This window comes from Anopheles aquasalis, chromosome Y, assembly GCF_943734665.1.
Source record: "Anopheles aquasalis chromosome Y, idAnoAquaMG_Q_19, whole genome shotgun sequence".
Taxonomy (NCBI): Eukaryota; Metazoa; Arthropoda; class Insecta; order Diptera; family Culicidae; genus Anopheles; species Anopheles aquasalis.
The window spans coordinates 3,951,189-3,973,688 of record NC_064879.1 but is presented as its reverse complement, the minus strand read 5'-3'; the positions used below and the strand labels follow the sequence as shown (position 1 = coordinate 3,973,688).

General features: G+C 49.3%; 2 protein-coding genes across 4 annotated transcripts; one reads left to right on the top strand and one right to left on the bottom strand.

The window, feature by feature from the left end:
• Window positions 1-388: 388 nt before the first annotated feature.
• On the bottom strand, window positions 389-3,440 carry LOC126579699 (putative uncharacterized protein DDB_G0277255). Its single transcript, XM_050243244.1, has 2 exons — window positions 1,321-3,440; window positions 389-1,168 (listed from the first exon to the last, which is right to left on the bottom strand). Exon 1 carries the CDS (start codon window positions 3,311-3,313, stop codon window positions 1,331-1,333), a length of 1,983 nt encoding a protein of 660 aa, XP_050099201.1. The 5' UTR covers window positions 3,314-3,440; the 3' UTR covers window positions 389-1,168; window positions 1,321-1,330.
• A 7,818-nt stretch (window positions 3,441-11,258) lies between these two features.
• On the top strand, window positions 11,259-17,985 carry LOC126579814 (synaptic functional regulator FMR1). 3 transcript variants are annotated; one of them, XM_050243446.1, is made up of 13 exons: window positions 11,259-11,435; window positions 12,794-12,846; window positions 12,972-13,119; window positions 13,525-13,688; window positions 13,866-14,031; window positions 14,138-14,208; window positions 14,616-14,763; window positions 14,842-14,991; window positions 15,113-15,244; window positions 15,327-15,543; window positions 15,643-16,068; window positions 16,147-16,251; window positions 16,321-17,985. In XM_050243446.1, exons 1-13 carry the CDS (start codon window positions 11,385-11,387, stop codon window positions 16,917-16,919), a joined length of 2,430 nt encoding a protein of 809 aa, XP_050099403.1. In that variant the 5' UTR covers window positions 11,259-11,384; the 3' UTR covers window positions 16,920-17,985. The 3 variants fall into 3 exon arrangements, with proteins under 3 accessions (XP_050099403.1, XP_050099402.1, XP_050099401.1); XM_050243445.1 differs by having other exon boundaries at window positions 14,842-15,000; window positions 15,643-16,065; XM_050243444.1 differs by having other exon boundaries at window positions 14,842-15,000.
• Window positions 17,986-22,500: the final 4,515 nt, after the last annotated feature.

Genomic DNA, 22,500 nt, shown 5'->3' with positions numbered 1-22,500 from the left:
TCAATCGCGTGGCCTCGGTGGACTAGATCAGTCGTCGCTTACCGTTTGGTTCTCCTACTTCACGTGGTATTTCTTCGAAGTAGCTGCCCTTTCCAGGCTATCTATTGCTAAACAAGTCGGAACTCAGATTAATGTTAGATCGAGCTATGGAGATAGCGATGACCTAGTAGATAGTGACTTTAGTTGTGCTGTTATGTTTAAATATCTATATACATAGACGATCGACGTATCGCATCGGTTTTACGTTGAAACACACGCATAAATCGAAAGATGAATAATTTAAAGGTTCTTCAAAACATAACGGATTAATTAAACAATTCTTAAATAAATCTTTAACACAGAACATCAACAAAGTTTGATGTTATTGCCTCTGTTGTAAGAGCCCAGACCAACTACTATGTTATATATTTCAAATAAAATCATGACTAAAGAAATATAAATATTCTAACACAGCTCTCTCTCTCTCTCTCTCATTCTCTCTCTCTCTTTCTGTTTCTTTTTCTCTTTCTCTCTTGTTTGCACTCAATCTCAACTTCTCTCAGTTTTCTTATTCTCCTTTCCGAGCCCTGTCTTTTCTCGCTTTCTCCATAGATTTTCTTTATCCACAAAGCGTGGCAGTTACGGCCGGAACGTGTTGTTTTAGAATAAAAAAGGACCTTTAATTTGCACATATGGGCCTATTCTGAAAATTTCGTTAAACCTTCTCACAAAGACAATAATGCCAATCCAATTTAAACAGTAATGTAATAATTTAGCCAGTAAGCCATTAACCATAGTAAGTAGAAATGTTAGTAAGTAGAAACAGTAAGTAACAGCAAGTAGTAATGTTTAATAAAAAAAAAATCAAACCAACGCAGACTTAAACAAAAACAGGAGCATTAAATGAAAACAAGCAAACACACACGCATCTAAAGTCTCGCTCGAAAAAGTATTAAGAAATTTGGAACTGCAGCTTCTCGTGAGACACGCTGTGGTTGTCCTTTGTTAAGTTGCGTTCTTATTGCTCTGACAGTATTCACAGCTTCAATCGACTCCCTTACTGAACTGTTTGTAATATATGCTTTCCTCTTAGCGTTAGTAGTTGAGTCGGGTTTGGCCCTTCGGATGGGATGTATATGCCCAACCTCAGCCTTACCTGCACATCAGGCGTCAACAGCGGTGATGGCAGCTAGAAAATAGCGAATTATAAATCATTAAAAGGAAGTAACACGTTGGCGAGGCTCGTAAAATTATTTCATTTGGAAACCATCACCGTAAAGATGCGGGTCTGTTTTCACCGAGCTAAAAGGGCATAGCAAACACGTGTACAGCAACACTCACCCGTGCAGCCTTATCGCTGGAAGATAAAATCATCGGGACTGTAGGAGACGGAGTTCCGTGACGACGAGGGCAGTGTCCACACGAGTGAGGAATTGTCGGTATCCGTGCCCGACGCTTGGCTTTCGCTTAAATTTTCCCAGATACTACGGAAATCCGGAATGTTGTCGGATGCTGCACCACCGCCAATCGTTACCGCCGCGGCCGAATTCGAGCTTGCCAGGTAGGCCGTTGAGCCGACCATGTTGTTAATGTATTCCAACAGATTATCGATGAAAAACTGATTGTTTTCGTAGTCATGCTCGCCGACACCGGGTAGCAGCCCGCTGAGACTCGATGCGGAGAGCCCACCGACTTCGCTTAGCATACCGGCCCCGCCATTGACAAACCCATTGTTCAGCATGACTAGCTGCTGCTGCTGCTGCTGCTGTTGCTGTTGCTGTTGCTGCTGTTGTTGCTGCTGTTGTTGATGCTGGTGTGGCTGATGATGATGATGATGATGCTGCTGATGCTGCTGCTGCTGCTGCTGTTGATGGTGGTGATGCTGATTGTAGTGATGGTGATAGTTGTTGTAGTTGAACACTCCGTTGGTGCTACCGGTTCCAAGATTTGCTGGGTTGCCCGTTGCCGCTACCCCGAGCAGTCCATTGATGAGCGAGGATGCGTTACCGTTAACGTCTGGGCTCAGGCAACTGGTCAGGCTGTTCAGAGGGATTGGCACTTTGCCACCGCTGCCCGTAACGTTCGAACCCGAACCTTTCAGGCCAGCGCTCGGGCTGCCACTCAGCGACGGTGACGATCCGCTCGAGCTGCTGGTAGTGCTGCTGCTGCTGCTGCTGCTGCTGCTACTGCTGCTGTTACCGCTGCCAGCACTGTTGCCACCGAGCCCATTGCCAACGCCAGTGCCGCTGGTCGCCGTCGTGCCGGCCCTGGTCGCAATGTGCTCCTCGATCAGCTGCCGGGCCGTGTGCACGTTCGTGGGAAGCCCCGTGATCTCAAACACCGACTCCTGGTTGCGCTTCGGTGTGATGATGTACGTATTGGTTTTCAGCTGGATGTTCTTGATCGTGGCCCCCTTCGGGCCGACCACCAGCCCGACGACCTTCTGCGGTACCCGGATCTGTATGGTGATCTCGTCGGGCATGTTGTAGCCGAGCACGTTCCGGTTCTCCGCCAGTAGTGCGATCGCTTGCTTCTTCGACGAGCGCAGCGTACTGAAGTGATCCGCCGCGGACAGTATTTCCTGCTTCGCGCGCGTCACATCCTCTTTGGTGCCCGTTATCACGAAGATCGGTTCTTCGCCGCGGATTGGCGTCTTGATGAAGGTGTTCGTTTTGGCCCGCAGTGCCTTAATCTTGCAGCCCTGGCGCCCCACAATCTCGGCCACATGTTCCGACGACGGTACCGGGACGCATTCCGTGTGGGACTTGTACTTGACCGGGCGCTCCTCGAGCTTGCCAAGGCTGGTCGAGTTGCTGGTGTTGTTGTTGTTGTTGTTGTTGTTGTTGTTGCAGATTGGCCCGACGCTGGTATTCGTGACCGCCAGTTCGCTCACCATGGCCACAAACGTGTCCAGCACGTTGCCTCCGTTCGGTTGCTCATCATAGCTACCTCCCCCATCACCGCCGGCCCCACCGCCGCTATTACCAGCGGCACTGCACAGTACGTTGCTGAGCCGGTTTGATCGTTCGAGTAGTGCCGCAGCGACACTACCGGTGATACCGGGCTCGCCACCACCACCACCACCGAGCTGGCTGAGCGTGCCGTGATGATGCCCTCCGGCCATTCTCCCGGCACTGCCAAGCACCGAGCCATGGCCACTGTTGTTGCCACCGCAGACGCCGACCATGCCATTGAGAAGATTCACCGCCGTTACGTCACTGTTCCCAATGTGCAGATCCTCGAACTGGGACGAAAGCTGCGCCAAAGTTTTGCCGTTCGTCCCGACCGCCAGCACCTGCCGGTTGTCGTCCAGCGTGTGTGTGAAGTCGTCCATCCTGTCACACCCTCTCTGTGCCCCGCGCTAAATGCAGTTTGCGGACGCACGGCACGATCCACACTGGCTTGACTGGCCAACCAAGATGCCGTGTATCTGAAGCGCTCGTTTTGCACGGTTATTTTTGTTTTTGTTTTTAGTTCCTTGTAATTCGCTTAAATTGTCGCCTACGAGTTGCCTAGTTGGCTCCCTACGGGTAGGAGCTCACTTTTTCCTTTTCTTCTCGCTAGTGTTACCACCACTTCTCACGAACGTTGAAGCTCGCACCGTATTCTATTCCCGTAATCGTGATTTGTCTAAAAAAGAAGGCAAGAAACAAACAAGAATATTCGATTAAAGACATGAACAAAGGGTTGGAGTACATCGGCTAGGGCCAACGAGAATTGATCGTGATATTCGATACCCCCGCTCCGAGAGGACCCGCCTTGATCAACAGCAGCCAATCTCGGTGGGGAATGGGTGCAACACACGCACGTGCATTCGGTAGATCACATGGGCGCTAAATAAAGGTCCATGGAATGTCCACCCAGGTTCGCCATACACTCGCTCGCATGGCTCTTTGTGTCGGCCAGTAGCTAGGATAAGCACGGATTATGCAACGCTCTGGGTGGGCAAGAAATGGGCAGCTCCATATCGTCCCGTCCGTGCCGGAGTGATTCGAACGAGACAAAAAAGGCTCTCGGAGGGTGGCATTTTTAGCAGTGAGTGATATTATGGGTCCGGTGATCGCTCGGGATGCAATATCCACACACACACTGACTAACGGTTCACTGACCCTAGCGCACCCTAGCGACTCCGCTTTAATATAGGAAACAATGCGCCAGGACATTGCTCTCGATCTCATTTCGAGTTGTCTGGGTCGCCACCTGGAAAGCACACACAATAGTGATGGTGATTATCGTATCGAAATGTTGCCCCAGAAAGGGAACCCAAGGACGAGAGCAGCCACATTCGAGCCGACGACGAAGAACGATCAGCGAAAAAGGGCGACAACACGGTAGAAAACATCTGTTCTTGCCATCGTTTCGTCGATCCGGTCTACACATACACGTGCACACAAACACACACATTGCTACTAGCACGCCGCGGTAACAGGAAGAGCCGTCGACTCGTCCTGCATCGTCCCCATTGTTATTACTCAGTAGAGCTGCCGGTTCCCTTTGCCGGTAGCCACACAGTCAGACCTTTTTTAATCCCAGTAAATAAGCAAAAATACAAATGCTGGTGAACAAAGTACCCATCACCAGAACTGCTTAGAGAAGGAAAGTGATCAGACCATTGCGAATCACGCACAACAAGAGATAGACGGCTGATGACGAAGACGACGACGACGACGACGGTAACGGAGTGAAACGCACCACATGGACTAGAGAACAGCGAGCAGCACACCGCGAGACGCCGGCCGGCACCTGACGAATCCTGTGCGCCACAGCAGCAGCAGCAGCAGCAGCAGCTGCTGCTGCTGCTGCAGTAGCCACGGTTGAGCGCGGCTATGCGTAACCGAACCAAAGCACACGCAGCACAGGAACAAGCTGGCTGGCTGGCTGGGTGTGGAAACACAAATACATGCACTAGCGAGCACGCACACACACCGAGCCGGTCCGGGAGCCGACGGATTTGGCGAAGGTTCTGCGCGATTCTGGTCGGCCCGTCCCGGTGTATGGGCGCCCGAAATGTGTACCGATCTTCTCTCGCCTGGCCCCGGGCCCGGGCCCGGTATAGCGTGCCCTCGAGACACACATACACACGCGCCGGGATCCCGGCGCGCCCCGTACGCCGGCCGCCTCGTCAATGAACCGGGAAGGAAATGCAATAGAATGCACGAGCAGCAGCAGCAGCAACAGCCCCCCCCTTCTCCCCCCGCCCTTCGCTCGCTAATGCTCCGCGGGGCTAAAGAATGTGCTTACCCTTTTTGTAGCGGATCCCCATTCGGCCCTCGCCAATTTCGTTCGCCCAAAGAATGCTTACCATTCGCGGTGGGCATCGCACACCGCCCAACATACCTGTACCCTCTGTCCCTCTGTCATTCCGCTTCCGTCAAACGGTTCTAGAACTTGGAACGAAACGGCAGCGACTGATGCTGCTGCTGCTGCTGCTGCTGCTGCTGATAGTGTTGGCGAATGTTGTGTTTAGCGCGCGCGCTCACCATATTTTTCTCAGCCTCTTTCTTCATCTCTCTTTGCTCTCTCTCTCTCTCCCTCTCTCTCTCTCTCTCTCTCTCTTCTTCTCTCTGTCTCTCCTCTCCTTTTGTTCTCTCCCTTTTCTGTCTCTTCTCCTCTGACCCTTACTGCATACATGTAACACGAGCACACGGCGCTAGAATGGATCCGAGAACAAATCGTAATCGCAAAAAACAACCTAACCTTGAGGGATTCAGCGGGTCCACGGCCGGTTTGATCCACAGCCTCCCTTACCATGGCCCCCAGCTGGTGCATGATCGCCTGCGGTTCTGGTGTGGAGTGCGAAGGGGATTGCGCCCATAAAAGGGGCACGCATGATACGCGCCACGCACCGAATCGGGGTGTGTATGTGGGGCGGGGGGAGCAGTCTTCTCAAGTAGGCGCGTGAGATGAGATCGTAATACGCTCCCCCCGTACACCTGCTTCTTCTGGTGCTCTTCTCCAGACTCTGCTCCAGAACCACAAACAATGTAGGCTAGATTCTAGCGAAAGGATGAATGAAAATGACCACATTCATGCATTTCATGCGCCCTTTGCCCAAGAATCTAGACGACAGCGAGAGTTTCCCCGAGAATGAGCCGTGAATTAAGAGAATTAAATGTCAAATCCACATTCTCGGGAAATTCTTGCTGCCGTCTAGAAGCGTCTGCACTCTAGCGAGAGAATGAATACAAATGGTTGGATTTGTTCAGTTGCATTCATCCTCTCGCTAGAATCGCTAGCCTAAAATTTTATACTGTGCTCGCAGGGACGGCAGACATCGGCATCAGGATTCTCTCCTTACGACCACAACACCCCGGGGGGGGGGGGGGGGGGGCGAGAATGCGCCCGTATACACACATACACATATGAAATTTCGCATACAAACATACGCGATTTTGTCGGGCGGGGAATGGGTGCACGGGGAACTCCACCCAGCAAACCACCACCGATCTTACCGCCGCCGAGACTCGCCCCACACGCACCGACGCAGAAGAGCACACTGGTGACCAGCCCTGCCCCCCTCCCTTCCAGTTCACCGACGTCCAGCATTTTTGCGGTCCCCATTTTCGAATCGCACCAGCAGCAACCCCCCGTAATGGCGGCTAATAGAGCCGCGATTCAATGATGACCGACACGGGAAGGGTTGTCGGCCAAACACCCCTTCCTGGCTCCCGGTAATACAGACACACGGACACAGACACACAACCCCCAAATACGAGCGTACCGCATCCTGACGCACATGGTTCCGTGTTTTGTTGGTGGGGCGGTGGCACCCAACCAAACCGACCCGGCCATCGCACATCAGCAAATAGAAAGGAACCGTAAGCCCTTTGTTTCGCGAGGACCCTTGTTGGGTGGGCTTCCTGTCACGTTCCCGTTAACTCGTTCGACTGCACCCTCAAAAGCGGCGATGGCGGCTCCTTAGGGATAGCCACCAGTTTGGCACCAGCTCACCCTTCGCCCTGGGCCACTTCCACTAGACGAAGCTTGTTGTCTATTGTTTGGTGCACAACTAGGTGGACCGCGTTTGTCCATCAACTTGCTCGGTACCTTGCAGGCTACCTGGTAACACACCGGCGTTTTTTGGCGTTCCGTGCACTGGAGAACACCTCACCAGCACGACAACTGCTGCCAGTACTACTACTACTACCACTACTACGAGTAGTAGTACCGATGGTAGTAGCTACCACCACCAGGCAGCGCCCGACGGTTCACAGCGTAATTGTGTGTGCGCAAACGCCTCGATTTTTCGTATCGAATCGATTTTTCCCCGGAGCCCCGAAACACACCACGCTCGCTGTCTCTGTTCTTGGCCGTCTCACATTCTTGGGGCGTCCCGGGGGGGGGGGGGGGGGGGGGGGGTTTGTATTCGAGCCGGGCGCGCCTAAAAATTAATCAACTAGCTGAAGCACGAGACGATGAATGAACGAAATGAAATCTTACCACGGTAACCAAATGTAGCGGGCGTTCGGGAAAAAAATGTCAGGAAAGTTCAGGTATTTCCCAGGACACGAGCCACACACTCGGCAATATCGGCTCTGCCGGTAATGGGGGGGGGGGGGGGGGGGCGGTACAGTACACGCTAGCTTACCTCCTCTCTTCGGCCTGGTGTCGGCTGCGGCTGAACCACGTGATTCACTTGCCCGACCGGGACCGAGCCACCGAGAGTTGTTGCAGGTTGCACCAGTGGCCACCCCCGGGGGGCGCCCCTTCCCCCGTGTTTCAGCACGTCAGCAATCCGTAATCCGTCGCGATGCGCCGGCGAACTACCGTCGCATGGTCCGTGCGAGCGATTCGTTTGATGGTCGTATGTCAGAACAAACAAAAAACGAAAAATCCTCCCGGATTAGCCGCGGAACTTCTCCGCACACCTCCTTTTTTTTCGGCGACTGGCGTACTGGCGAAGGTTCACAGAAGTATTCACCACTCGGTACGAGGAAAGCGCGGAAGGGACGGGTAGGGAAGGGCAGGGAGATGGCCACTAACCTAGCAGCACACCGGGTGCTGCCGCACAAACACCGGGAGGACACACGGACACACGGACACACGGACACACGCGTGCGCGAGATCGGTTCTCGCTTGCCGGAAGAACGGGCGATTCCTGACAAAGGACACCCTGGGCCCTGCGGTGGCCCGGTTCGAAAGCGGTTCGAAAGCGGTTCGAAAGCGGTTCGAATTGGTAGGCTAATGGTGGCGGACGCGTACCAGAGCGGGGCGCTATAGCGTCAAAGGATCAACTGCGCGCCTCACCGTCGAAGCACCGTATGTGCCACAGTGATGTTACGTCGTACGGACCTCGTCGTCGTCGTCGTCGTCGTCGTCGCCGTCGTCAGGACATGTGTAGCCGGCTGTCAGTCGCGCGCGCCGACTGCTGCCTTCTCGTGTGCTCTTGATTCTTATGCTGCTACTTCTTCTTCTTCTTCTTCTTCTTCTTCCCCTTCTCCTTCTTCTATTCTACCCACTGTTTCGGAAGGTGCGGCGCGCTACTGACGACGATTGAGGTACCAGCGAAATGATGGCAACCACATTCCACCAACACAGCCACAGACGGAACCGGAACCCTCTCGATTCGCAGTGACGACGACGGCGCGCCGCTCGGCGCTCTTAGTCTGGGCAGCGGGTCGGGTGCTGGAGAAAGCCCGAACCGCTGAAGAACGACGACTGCCGGGAGAGGGAGGACGTCCGCTCCACGCAAAAAGCGAGCCTGAAAACCAAGCGCTAGAAAGCAAAGGCAGCGAACGCACGCGGCGCCCCGTGGGGGAGTGTGTCCTGCAGTCTATCTCTGTATTGGAAAGGGGCTGACCTACACGCACGCCCGTTCGCACACACGCGCGCGCATTTGCAAATACAGGAGCGGACAGGACAAGCGCGAGGACCGCGAGCAACGCGTTTCCGTCCGAAAGGTGTCGCTCAGGTCGTTTCCGGACTTTCGGTCGCTCTCCTCTCTCTCTCTCTCTCTCTCTCTCGCCGCTTTATGCTTTTGGTTTGCTCCTGACACGCACTGAGCGGGAGCGTGTGCGCGCGCGCGCACACAAACATGCTCGTCCCACATACCAATGCACACAGCAAGGGAACCGGAGCGGGAGCCTATTGGCGCTCCTCCTCGTTTGCTGTTGTTTCCTAAGGATTCCTTTTGAAATTTACGCACCGGGTGCAGCTCACATAATAGCAGTCGTCGCATCTGCTGCCGCGGCGGCCGCTGTTGCTGGAGCGGAAAAGGTTTCCTACGCGGCCAACACTTACGCATGGCAGCTGTGCATGTGGGGAGAGGTGTTTGTTTCTTCTCTCGTTTTCTCAAACTGCCGCGCGTAAGGATTGGCAGGACCGACAGCAGCACAGCAGCATGCCGGCAGGGACAACAAACTGTTCGTCATTATACGGGGAGTACCACACACACATCGTTACCGGCAAAGGTGTTGTGTTGGAATATAGCTATTACAGAGACTATACGATCTTGCCACCCCCGGTGGGGGGGGTTTGGCCGTGTGCTTTCGCTTCATTATCACCAATCGCCGTTGCCGTCGCCTGCTGGGTACGCCACACCTGCGCACATAAACAACCGTCGAGCCAACACCCGTTCGTCACAAACCCAACTCGGTTGTGCTGCTTTTGCATTATGCCCAGCATGCGACATCCAGCCAAGGGCGCCCTCAGCGTACAAAACGGGACCCAATAGCTTCCGAGCCCCAAGAAAAATGCAACATGCACTCGATCAAACATTATTGATGCAATATATTTTGCTAGCTACCGACACATTACTGGCGTAATGCTTTCAATCAGGGGCTAGAGACGGCGGCTACAAAATAAAAAAAGGGCAGTTCCGTTGACGCCCTAAAACGTTGGTAAACCAATAACCAGCGGATTGAAAAATGATTATAAATGAGACTGAAACAGAGAGTCTAATTTGATCCGCAGCTGATCGGGCGCCCACCATGCGGTTACACCCCCAAAAACAGGAAAATTAAACGCTTGGAGATTTGGTTAGAAAAAATAACGCAATATATCCAAATCGCAATCGATGCAGTAGGTTGTCACGTTGCAAGAGCGGCATATATTGTAGCAGCTTTGCGCGTTCATTATGTATCGGAAATTTAACAACTGAATTTTGAAATGTTTAATTCCCAAAACTATGCAAATCGGTTGAAATGTATTGCTTTTGACACAGATCATCCACTCCGGTCCCGTTAAGGGGGTTTCGGTGTTTATTTTTTTTTTGTGACACATATTTTTAACATCTTTCCCCGAATGTTGATCCTTTCAAAAGTATTGTATATTTTTTTTTGGAACAATCGAAGCAAACCTGACAAAGATACAGATTTTTGAAAATCAGCGTTTCATACAAGGCTCCGGGCAGCTAGCTACGTTTCCTCAAAACCAACGATTTCAGTCGGCGTACCGTAAAAACTACTGGACCGATCGATTCGAAATTTTTAACACATAATCTGTACACTCTTTGTTAGGTATCACCGTTGAGATTTTATGAAAATTGCTGATACTTTTTTATAAACAAATCTTTAAAACTCGTGTTTTTAAGCAATCACTTTTTCAACTTCAAAAATCTGCCAAAAATCGAAAAATAGCAATATCAACAAAAACTGGACGAGGCTACCTAGATAAACTTATAATCTTTCAAACGAGTATCGATTCGATGGGCACCGGAAAAAGTATCTTTTTGAAGAGACGACTTCTTAAATTTGATGCCATGGATAAAGTTTTGTGTAAATCTTCCCCAAAATAGAACCAAATATTCTTCAAAAGTTGTAGTTTAATATGCCATTCATTTCGAAACATAAAGTGGAATGGTTACATCACAAAAAATCGTCAAAAATGATACTTTTTTAGGCCAAAAATTACCAAAGCCCCCCCCTTGATAAACCTATGGTCTTTTTAACGCCATTTTCCCGGTGCTGTTTGTTGGTAGGGTCGCACTGACATCACACAGCGTGCACACGGTGCGTTTGCGCACCATAGTCGGAAAGTCCAAGCCGTTCCGCAAGGGTCACCTGTGTTCGCTAGGTTCGCAGCAGCAGCGCTTATTGACGCTGTGTCCACACCGCACAGAATCTGGGCGCAGAATCTACCGGTTTTTTTTTTCTGTGTCTAGCGTACACACTGCCCAGAATCTGGGCGTCATCTGTCAAATCGCATACACCACAGACCATGGTCTGTAACTGCAGTTTGACTGAACCGGTCTGTAACCGATTAGAACCGCAAGACGAAAATGACAGATGCGTCCGCGCAGAAATTGTCTGGGCCTACATACAATATCTCCAGATTCTGTGCGGTGTGGACGCAGCGTTAGAAGTCACGCGTACGCGAAAAAGAGTGCGGAGCGCGTGTGCTGAAGTTGAAACAGAACAAAATCCGATCTAAATCCACTGCAGCTTCTGCATAATAGAGAATACAAAATGGACGAACTAGCGGTTGAAGTTTGTGGTGATAATTGTGCCTATTATAAGGTAAGGTTTTTGCACGCACGGCATGAAACACGGTGGATGATGGGTTTGCGGATAAAGCGACAGCAAGAAAGAGAAATGAGATAGAGGGAGGCCCAGCGAAAGATAGAGAGAGGTGCGGAAGAGTGCGGAAGGGTTCCCAGAAGAAGCCGCAGGAGCGAAGGAAGAGAAGGAGACGTGCGGGGACTTTGTCGTGGGCATCGCGGATGTATCGGTGGCGGAACGCTTGCCCCCGGGGGGGGACGGTGCACAAGATGCCGGCTTTTGGCGACAGCCTACCTTCCCCCCCCCCCTCCCCCGCCCCTTTCCATTGATCCGGTCTGGCAGAACCGATCGGCCGAATATTCACCGCTGATGTCTCAATGTTTTTTTTTTTTTGCAAAACGCTCCCTATGGCCCATACTTCTTCGTCTTCACCTCAAGCTCACCCCACACCCCTCGGGAATGCAATCACGCGTGCCGCGTCGCCTACATATGCATCGTCCATTTCCCTTTTGTTGCTCGCTGTTCCTGCTTCCCTCCATACTTCGGTTCCTTGGCCGTCAATCTGAGATCCGACGCAATGAGGGGGGATCGGTGAGGTCGCAAGGCTAGTTTTTGTGTCTCTGTACCCTGTACTATCACGATTTTCGTCCTCGGCTCGGATGATAAGGACCAACAAACACAAGCTCTTTTTTTCTGGTCGCCTGTCGCGACAGACAGTAGTAGACATTTTTCATCGGTAAATGGTAAATGGTTATCGACTCCAGGAGGTCTGTCTGTCTCCTCGGAACGTCAGAGCCAGCAAATTCTACCTTCTGAACCCCTCCTTCCCACCCCAAGACGGTAGGGTACGGTTGCCGAGCTCGAACCCCATCGGATCTTTCATCTTGGAACTGTTGGCAGGACGTGGCCCCGCGGTCGTTCTAGGAAACGCGTTTTAGTAACCTTTTTTTCGGTTTTTTTTTTGTTAATTGCACCCTTTCTCCTTTGGTTCTATGAGTGTTCTGTTCGCCGAACTTTTGGTAGCCCTTCTCGAAACGGGGCCATCATCGTCAGCGTCGTCAACGTGCGGCCGTACGTGTAAACGACCCTGTACGCGCGTTTGTGTGCGTCTGTGCGCGTTTGTGCGTTTGTGTTGCTTTTCTTTTCGCCAGTTCCTGGCGCTGACATGTTGATCCTTTATTGGATCGTGGAGCGATTTTTTTTTTCTTTCATTCAACACCTCCCCTGCCTCCCACCACCGGCGCCGTACCTTTTCTTGCAAACATCGCTTGCTGCTGTATGATAACAATCAATTTCTGCAAACAATCTGTTTCACAGGCCAGCCCCGTTCTGTGCACAACATTAACACACGCAAAATTTCGCTCATCTTTTCGCAGGGCATTGTTACGGATGTGTTCGACGATGGTGTGCTGGTGGAGTTTGAAAATGAGTGAGTAGAAGACCGTACCGGCTCGCGCGCCCCCTGGCAAGACGGCTAGAGCTAGAGCGTGGGCAAGGGGACACGGTGTACCGGCAGTTCTTTAATCCCGTTTCCCGTTTTTCTCCTATCGGCAGCTGGCAGGAAGAGTCCAAGTTTCAGTTCAGCCAGGTGCGATTACCACCCGGCGAAACGGTTGCCAACTTCGTCGAACGGATGGAAGTTGAGGTGTTCTCCCGATCCGAGGACAACGAAGCTTGCGGCTGGTGGCGTGCGGTGCTAAAAGTAAGTTAAGAAGCGTCCGATTCTGGAGCAGCCCCTCCTAGTAGCGGTACACGATGTGCGTTGCAGAGACTCACCGACGACACGACGGGATTTCCTCGGCCATGAAGCATGAAGTCTGCGACGCGGTTAACAATCACTGTGTTTTTCACAGCAGCTGAGGCGAGCGTCTGCTTTGTTTACAGTTACTATGGTCCTCCAATTTACCGCACATATGTGTGTTAGATGCGCACGAGTACCGGCGCGCATGTGTGTTTGTCTGAGGCGGAAGGGGTGACGATTGCAACGAATAGTGAGCGCGCGCGCGTGCGTTTGGTGTTTCAGCACGAATGCACGCATGCAGCAAGACTGTGCGCTGCTGCAAACCGACACTCAACTTCGCTCTAAAACCGTCTATCAAACTTACAGATGATGAAGGGCGAATTCTTCGTCGTCGAGTACGTCGGCTGGGAGCACAGCTATACCGAAATTGTGCACTCCGACCGTATCCGGCCCGTGAACACAAATCCACCAATCAACGCAAAAACCTTCCACCGGTTCGAGATTGAAGTGCCGGAAGAAGTGCAAGAGTAGTGAGTGTTATTCCCTTCTTCCTATTTAAGCAAACGTCCATGCACACAAATCCAAACATGAAGAACCTTCGAGAAACCGGCTTGTTGCTTACACGAAATTTATTCTGCTTTGCCTTCCCCTGTGGTGGTGCTTCTTAACGGCGTCTCGGGTCAACACCGAACCACCGAACCATGCAGTGCAAAAATCGATGGTGTTCATCAGGAGTTTCAAAAAGCGATCCGGGCCGCAATCTGCCACTACGTACCAGAGCGTGGAGTGCTACGCGTTATCTCCCGGACCGATGCTGCCCAACGACGAGCCGCGATGATACAAGAGATGCATTTCCGAAACCTGAATCAAAAGGTGTGAACCGTTTGTAGGGATTAAGAAAGAACAATCTTTGCTCAACACTCGGGCTTAGTTACGCTCTGGCTTTCTTCATCGAATTACAATTTTCGATTGTTTTTAGGTGATGCTGCTGAAGAGAACGGAAGAAGCTGCCCGGCAGCTTGAGTCAACTAAACTGCATAACTATGGAGGGTACGTAAGCTATAGGTTCTCCTCTTATGCTAGAAAATGGAATCAGGAGTTTAATTTCTTTCATGATATGCGGCACAAGGCATATTTAATTCCATAGACACGTGCGATAAATCAGATTAAAGAAATAGAGTTTGATTGTGGCAGTGCAACTAATAAGTTTTTACTAAAACTCTAGTACATACTCTTCCTGAAACCATATTGAAAAAAGCACATGAAACGAATCACAAATCAGCACCGAAAATTCTAAGCAATTACTAGGCTTTTGGCATTAGCAAGCATACGTAGGATTTAGTACTGTTTGCTGTCTTCCGATAGGTAGCTTTGGCCTTATTGGTCTGATAGTTGTTGTGTTTGCTTGGCCTTCAAACGCTCTTTCGCTGAATGTTTTTTCCCCCCAAATGGTATAGATTTACGGATGAATTCAAAGTGCGGGAAGATTTGATGGGTCTAGCAATAGGTGCACACGGTGGTAACATACAGTGTGCCCGTAAACTCGACGGTGTACTCAACATAGAATTGGAGGAAAATACTTGTACCTTCAAGATTTTCGGTGAAGTGAGTATTAAACCTATCGCATTTGGAGCACATATGCATTATTACGCGGCAACTGATCATTTGTGTGATTTGTTTCAGTCGAGCGATGCGGTGAAGAAAGCTAGAGCCATGCTCGAGTACAACGAGGAGTCTTTACAGGTGCCGCGGAATCTTGTTGGCAAAGTGATTGGCAAAAATGGTCGAATCATTCAAGAAATTGTTGACAAAAGTGGCGTTGTGCGTGTAAAGGTAACTGCGGTAAATTAGTGCGCTGCTTTGGTTCTATTTTCAGTGGATCGTTTGATGTAATTCTCAATATTATTCTTTTTTTTTTTTGGATTGCTCTTACGACTGTGTGTGTCGGCTGCAGATTGAGGGGGATAATGAACCAGAGCCAAGCATACCGCGAGAAGAAGGGCAAGTACCGTTCGTGTTTGTCGGAACGGTAGAATCCATCGCCAATGCAAAAGTGCTGCTGGAGTACCATCTAATGCACTTAAAGGTACGGCACCAGCACACATCACAATCATGATAAACTGCCAGTAAATAAATTGGAAACACTTCGATAATCCTCCTCTGTACAGGAAGTGGAGCAGTTGCGTCAAGAGAAGTTAGATATTGATCAGCAGCTACGCGCCATTCAGGGAACAACTATGAATACGTTGCAGAACTTTTCAATGAACCGTCGATCTGATCGACCATATCATAATAATGATGGCGACGGTGGATCACGTTCCAATCGTGGTCTGATGCGCAATCGTGGTGGAAGAGGAGGTCGTGGATCGAACCCTAGATACAACTGTAAGTAAAAGGGATCAAAAACATCGCAGTGACGCAGTTTATTTGCCAGTAGTAGACAGGATTTTGATTTTTATTTTTTCTGTTGGTTTTATTTTGTAGCTCGCCGTGGCGTTGAGCACGATGAAGACTACATGCACAACGACCGAGATCAGCGAGGTAACAATTACATGGAGGTTCGCAATAACCGCATAGTGCAGCGGGGTTTCAGCGAAAAACGATTCGGCGGAGGTACCGGGTCCGGCAATGGTAATACCGGGGGCCGAAGTGGTAATGCCACTGGCGGAGGCGGTGGCAGCGTCGATGGTGGTCCTGGTTCTTATAACAGCGCTAGCAGTAATAGTAAGCGCAATGAGCGTAGCAAAAATCAAACTCAACAGCAACACCAACAACCAATGCAGCAGCTAACGGAAGAGCACAACGATAATGGCAGCGCTTGTGATCAAGCGAATCAACGAAAATCGAATGACGCATCATGGAGCGCTGGTTGGAAAGAGGACGGCTGGGAAGAGAACAACGCTGAACGTGGTGAGTCTATGCCCGCATCACAACGAGCACCAAATTTAATCCGCTTACTGTTTGTCGATTCGATTCCATCACAAGCAGAAAGTAATTCATCGACAGATGGTACGCAACAGCGACTTCGGAGAAAGTCCAAGAACTCAGCGCAAAAAGGAAAACTCAAGCAACAACGGCAACCATTGCCTGCAGGTAATGTGTGCAAGTTGAAAAAAAAAGCAGGTGCGCACCATTACTAAACATTTTCGTGTATCATTCTAGCGAATGGCAATGTGCAAACGGTTATTGCGGCTGGCACGGGCAGCAAGCCGCCAGTATCCACCAGGAACAACCCAAGCAACGGAGCAAGTGTCAATCAGCAGGGTGACAACGAGACGGGAGCCAATCTGAACAGCATGAATTCCAACAAAGGGCAGTCGTCGCAGCATCAGTTAAACCAACAACAGGCGCCGCCGGCGCCTCACGGTTCATCCCCTCAGAATCACATTTCGCCGAAAAATAACACTGCAAGCACCAACAATAATAATATGGCCGGTGGTAGCGGGGCCGCCGTTCCACCGCCACCTGGAACATCAAAACCAAGCTCTAGGCGTGGTGGCCGTGTCGGTCGCGGTAGCATTGGGTCTGGTAATGGCAACAAACACAAGCAACCACCACAGCAGCAGCAACAACAACAACAACAACAACAAGTACTGAATGCAACGGTGGTTCCACCGGCTGGCCGGGGATCGGGTGCATCACTCGGTAGCGATAAACTGCCTGCGACTGCTAAGGCAGACACAGCAGAAGTGGCCGCAGTACGTGTGTCAGAGCCAACGGCAAGCAGCAAGGAAGAAATTCTCCTGAACGGTTCGTCCTAAATTAGTAAGAATAAGTTTGCAGTGGAAAAGAGGAAAGGGAGAAGAGAGCGAAAGATGTGAGGGATTTTATGTTTGTCTACGGAGTAGCTTCTCTTCGTGCTGTTTTCTATATTCGTTATCGAAGCTATCAATAGGATGTTAAAGAAAACAGCATCTTTGGTTGGAGTGGAGGGCATGCTATTTGATTAAGCAGTCAATTATTCGGATTGACCTTTTCCCGTGGTATCCATTTAATCCGCGAGCCCTAGATGAGGCATCGTCACCGGAGCCCAACAATTTGCGTTAAAACGAATAGTTATCTAGCGAGCAAGAAGCGAACGCGTCCAGAGCAAGCTGCATTCTGGCGTCTTTGCAAGCTGTAATTGTAATCGATACTAATTACTACTCTTTCCAAACGGTCTCGAACAAAAATGTACCGCCACACGTCGCTCTCCTGTCACTCGCTATTATGTAATAGGTTTTTTTGTCTCTCCTTTTTCCTGTTAATTTTGGGTTAGAACTAACTATGCGTGTAAACTCGGACCGAGATCAGAGTATCGTGATCGTTGGCGCTTAACAACAGAAATATTTCTACTTTTAAAAAAGTCGCCGTGTATTGCCGTAAACAACAACTTTCCTCTCTTACGTCCCCTTCTCTCCCTGTTTGAGCTCAGTGTACGCAAATGGTATATTCGGGAGTCAGAGCCCTATCGTATCACGAACCATTTGCTATAATGGAGGTGTAATATTAAAACGTGAACAGTTGTTAGAACAGAACGGTAATCTAATTTCATATGCATTTGCATGTACTTATTGTATCTAAATTATTCACACACATCGCGCGCGCGCGCGCGAGAAACCAACATTGCATGCATCAAGTGAGAATTAAGAGAGTTCATTCTGGCGCAGAGAGAATCAAAGATTTGGCTTATGAATTGTATTATAGGGTTAATGTCGGAGGCGAAGAGCTTGATGATGGTGGATTGCATTAAGGAGCGCTCTTTATTCGTAGGAACATGAATTATCAGGAAACAAATTAAAGTGTAAAGATACAAGCAAAACAAACAAACAAAAGGGCATCATGTAACGACTAGTATCCTTGTATTTTTTTTTACCTCAGAACCATTGTGAAGCGTGCGCTTTTCATGCACTGTTTGACACCGGGCGAAAGCGATCATTTACGAAACAGGTAACTACTACACACGACGACGTGCGTTTTTGTTTCGCCGCAGTAGTTTGGCTTTGTGGAAAGGTAGCGCATATTGTGTTCAAACAGAGACCAGCTGGTTCCTTCGGCCCAAGATCGGTAAATAGCGCAGGCTGCACGGGCATGGCATCGAATTCCGTGGCATCTGAAATGAGCGGCCCAAGGTAAAATTGACGCTGTGAGGAGCAGCCTCACGCTCACTTCGATGTGATTAACGTTGGTAATGGCATACACAATGTGAATTGAGCTGGTAAGGACGCAACTGCAACTGCTAGCTCTGTTTGCCCTTTCTTTTTCTTCTTCGTTTTTGTAAGTTTACCTTTTTTTCCATTAAAACGCCACTCGCTGCCCTATAACAATCAATCCCGGATCGCGTTGTGGGGCCACTCCACGGGACGGAAGAGGGATGAATAATGAATAAACATATGTACCTTGTCTTCAATTTCATTACTAAAAACCTAAACCGAGCAAGCTTCCGGGTTCCTTTTTTATAATGGAGCAACAATGGTTAAGGCTGGGTTCCTCTAAAATGGCTTACCTCAATCTCTGTATCACACCGTATGGCTGTGTCCATCATGCCCACGCCCTTCAGTTATGCATTACATTGAATACAAAAAGAAGGCACACAGATGGAACATGCACATAATGGGTATGCGTTCGCTGCTAGCATAGCTCATCCTAGCTCCAAGCGCTTCGCCCAGTAGGGAGCGGTTCGTGTCAGTCACCTCGAGCAGACGCGCTGCGAAGCGGCACACATCGGCAGCACCCACTGCCGGCTGCAAAACTAATGACTCTCCAGTTGCATCCTCCGCCCTAACCAGCACCGTGGAGCGCACTCGCTAATAACAGCGGTTAGCCGAGCGGATGTGCCCAATCGCCTTTCCAGATAGATCGATAAACCCTTCCCTTCCTGCGCGTCGCACACACTATGCGCACATGTTTTTTTTTTGCATCTGGCGCATTACATGGCGCGAAGTGCAGTGCGAAATGCAACTGCCCATGTTCCAACCCCCTCCCAACCCCCCCACCCCCCCCCCCCCCCCCCCCCTTCCACATCTATACGAGCGAAGGGAACCGGCGCATTGGGAAGGTGCGAATCGGAGGAAAACCGCAGGCGAAAACGCCCGATAATACCACCCGTTTGCGTGATACGAACAGAAAACAGAAAGAGTGGATAATAGACCCCACACCCCTCCCCCCTTTCATCCGGTGTCACCTACCGTGCCAGCACGCAACCGGCAAGCACTTTCACTAGTAGGGAAGGGCTGTAGTTGTACGCAGCGGGCGCGGGTGCGGGCGCACTCCTGCTCCTAGCGGTTAAGCCCCTGTTAAGCGGCTTACAAGCACACATACGCCATGTATGATTGATGCATATATTGGCATTTTATTGACGCCTGTTTTTATTATTTTTTATACAGTCGTTGTGGGTACCATTGAGATAAATCAATCAATGTTTACTCTCAATGAAGGTAGCTGATTTCGGTGAAAACAATTGGCAATTGGAGTAATCGGAAATACAAAGAAAAAAAGAAAAAGAAAAAGAAAAAAGAGTTAAAGAGTAAAAGTTGCCAAAACTTTTCAACACGCACTATAATTCCAGGTGACTGTCGTAGCTGGCATTGGTAACTGGTAGGTGCACGAGTACAAGTTAATCATGGCCCCAGGCGAACGCATATCACGGGGGTCTCGATTTGCAGTCAATCAGTGGGCGTGCAAATATCCACGATCAATAATATCAGATCCCCAAGAAACGTGGCCGACTGCGCCCCCCCCCCCCCCCAAATAACCCTCCAACAAAACAGGACAGTGGCCAAGACGCCGCGGCTTCCCATTCTTTTCAAACCGTGACATTTCATAACATTATGCGATTGATGATTATGCGATTGATGATTAGTTAGGCCGATTTCTCTCTCTCCAGCCACCCCAGAGTGTCCCGAGCGGCAGGCCGACCTGGATTGATCCTGGTGGTGGTCCCGGGAACCCGAATGGCCACTTTCAAAATGCCAACCGATCCGGGCGGGGGGGTCTGAAACCGGCCGTGCGTTACGAAATGCGGCCTGAGCATTATCAGCCGCGAGAGCAACATTATGGGCAGCCACAAAATGTCACAATGAGTGGTTCGGAGCCGGATCTCGGAACGATCGCGAGATCGTTATCACAACCAGCGACAAACCTCGGTCGGTAGGAATGTTTTCTGCGATAAAACCCCCGTTTTGTGTTGTCCCCGTGTTTTGTTGCTGTTCCTGTTGCTGTTTGTGGAAGTGGAGTGACGGGTCCTTTCATGGTCTAGGTATACAGAACGGGTTCATATGGTATATATATACAGAATACATATATAGAATACAGAATATACTTTTAAATATCTAATATTTATTTATTTACATATTTTTAATATATTGATATTAATTTGTATTATTTATCATTATCCCAAAAATAATTATATTATTTATTTTTTATCGACTAGACTCGACTCGACTCGACTCGACACGACGAATTGATAATTATGTTTTTAAATAATATATATATATATATATATATATATTCATATATTCATATATATATTTCTTATTTTCTCATCAGACTTTCTTATTTTATATATATTATTTTTCTAAATATAGAATATAATATATATATATAAATTAAATATATATATATAAATATATATATAAATAATAAATATAAATATATATATTTATTTATGCATATATATTCATATATATATTTATAATCGAGGTTCAACAGAGCTAAACAATGCTAAACAATAAATATATATCCCACAATTGGTGGTTTGGTTTTTGGTTTTTTCGCGCGCTATTCCAGCAGCACGCTTCATAGAGTAAAAATGTGTGTGAGAAGACGCCGCACGAGCCGGCGCCCAGGATCAGCACGCAGTAATGTGCTAGCGTCTCCTGGCCGACGTCAACATCAACGGTAACATCCAGCAACACCAGTAGCCGCCTGCAGCTTCGAGTAAGTCGCACACGTCGTCTTCTCGTAAAGGGCTGGGTGAGCTGCTGCATCAAGGATGCCGCACATCATCAAGGTCGCTGCAACAAGCCAGCGCTCCAAGGACGTCATCACCACCACTTCTAAGACGTCGCACGAGCCGGCGCACCTGGAGCAGTTTCGCTGCAACGAGCCAGCGCCTCCAGTATCACGAAGCTGCAACGCGCAGCACATCATCAAAGTCGCTGCAACGAGTCAGCGCCTCCATGAAGACGACGATAGAAACTTCAAAGACGTCGCACGAGCCGGCGCACCTGGAGCAGTTTCGCTGCAACGAGCCAGCGCCTCCAGTATCACGAAGCTGCAACGCGCAGCACATCATCAAAGTCGCTGCAACGAGTCAGCGCCTCCATGAAGACGACGATAGAAACTTCAAAGACGTCGCACGAGCCGGCGCACCTGGAGCAGTTTCGCTGCAACGAGCCAGCGCCTCCAGTATCACGAAGCTGCAACGCGCAGCACATCATCAAAGTCGCTGCAACGAGTCAGCGCCTCCAGGAAGACGACGATAGGGACAACAAAGACACCGCCACCTGCAACGAGCAGCGCGAAGCCATCACAGTTATCATCATCACCGACACCGCCACCTGCAACGAGCAGCGCGAAGCCATCACAGTTATCATCATCACCGACACCGCCACCTGCAACGAGCAGCGCGTAGCCATCACAGATAACATCATCACCGACACCGCCACCTGCAACGAGCAGCACAACGCCGACGTCAGAGTCGTCACGGACCAACCACAACGATTCATCGCCGATTTGCACCAGGTCCGGGCGGCGTGTGCATTTCCCCAAACGGTTTCGTTAGCCTGGTTAATCGGCTAAAAGGGGGGTAATGTAGCGACCTCGACTCGGGAGCGTATAAACCGAGAAAGGTTCAAGTAGTCAAGCCGCACGTCGTAAACAAAGTGTAACGAAGACTCGAGCTGACAGCGCGCGTGGGTTCGATCTCTTTCTTGTCACTCCGCAAACCGAAGCGGACGTGTTTCATAGACACTGAATAAAACGCTCTCGTGTTACACCAAAAACCAACTACTCTACACCGTGTGTCCGATTTATCCGAAAGTTAAACGTGTGGGCATTAGCATCATCCCACATATATATATATGTAAATATATATTATTTATATAATGATTCAAATATAAATAAAAATATTTAATAAATAATAATAAATTTATTATTATTATTACTATGTAATTTATAAATATTTATAAAATAAAATAAATATTGATAAAATAAATATTTATTATTTTTATTTATAATATAGTTATTTTTGGGATAATGATAAATAATATAAATTAATATCAATATATTAAAAATATGTAAATAAATATATATTAGATATTTATAAGTATATTCTATCGATATATATATATATATATATAT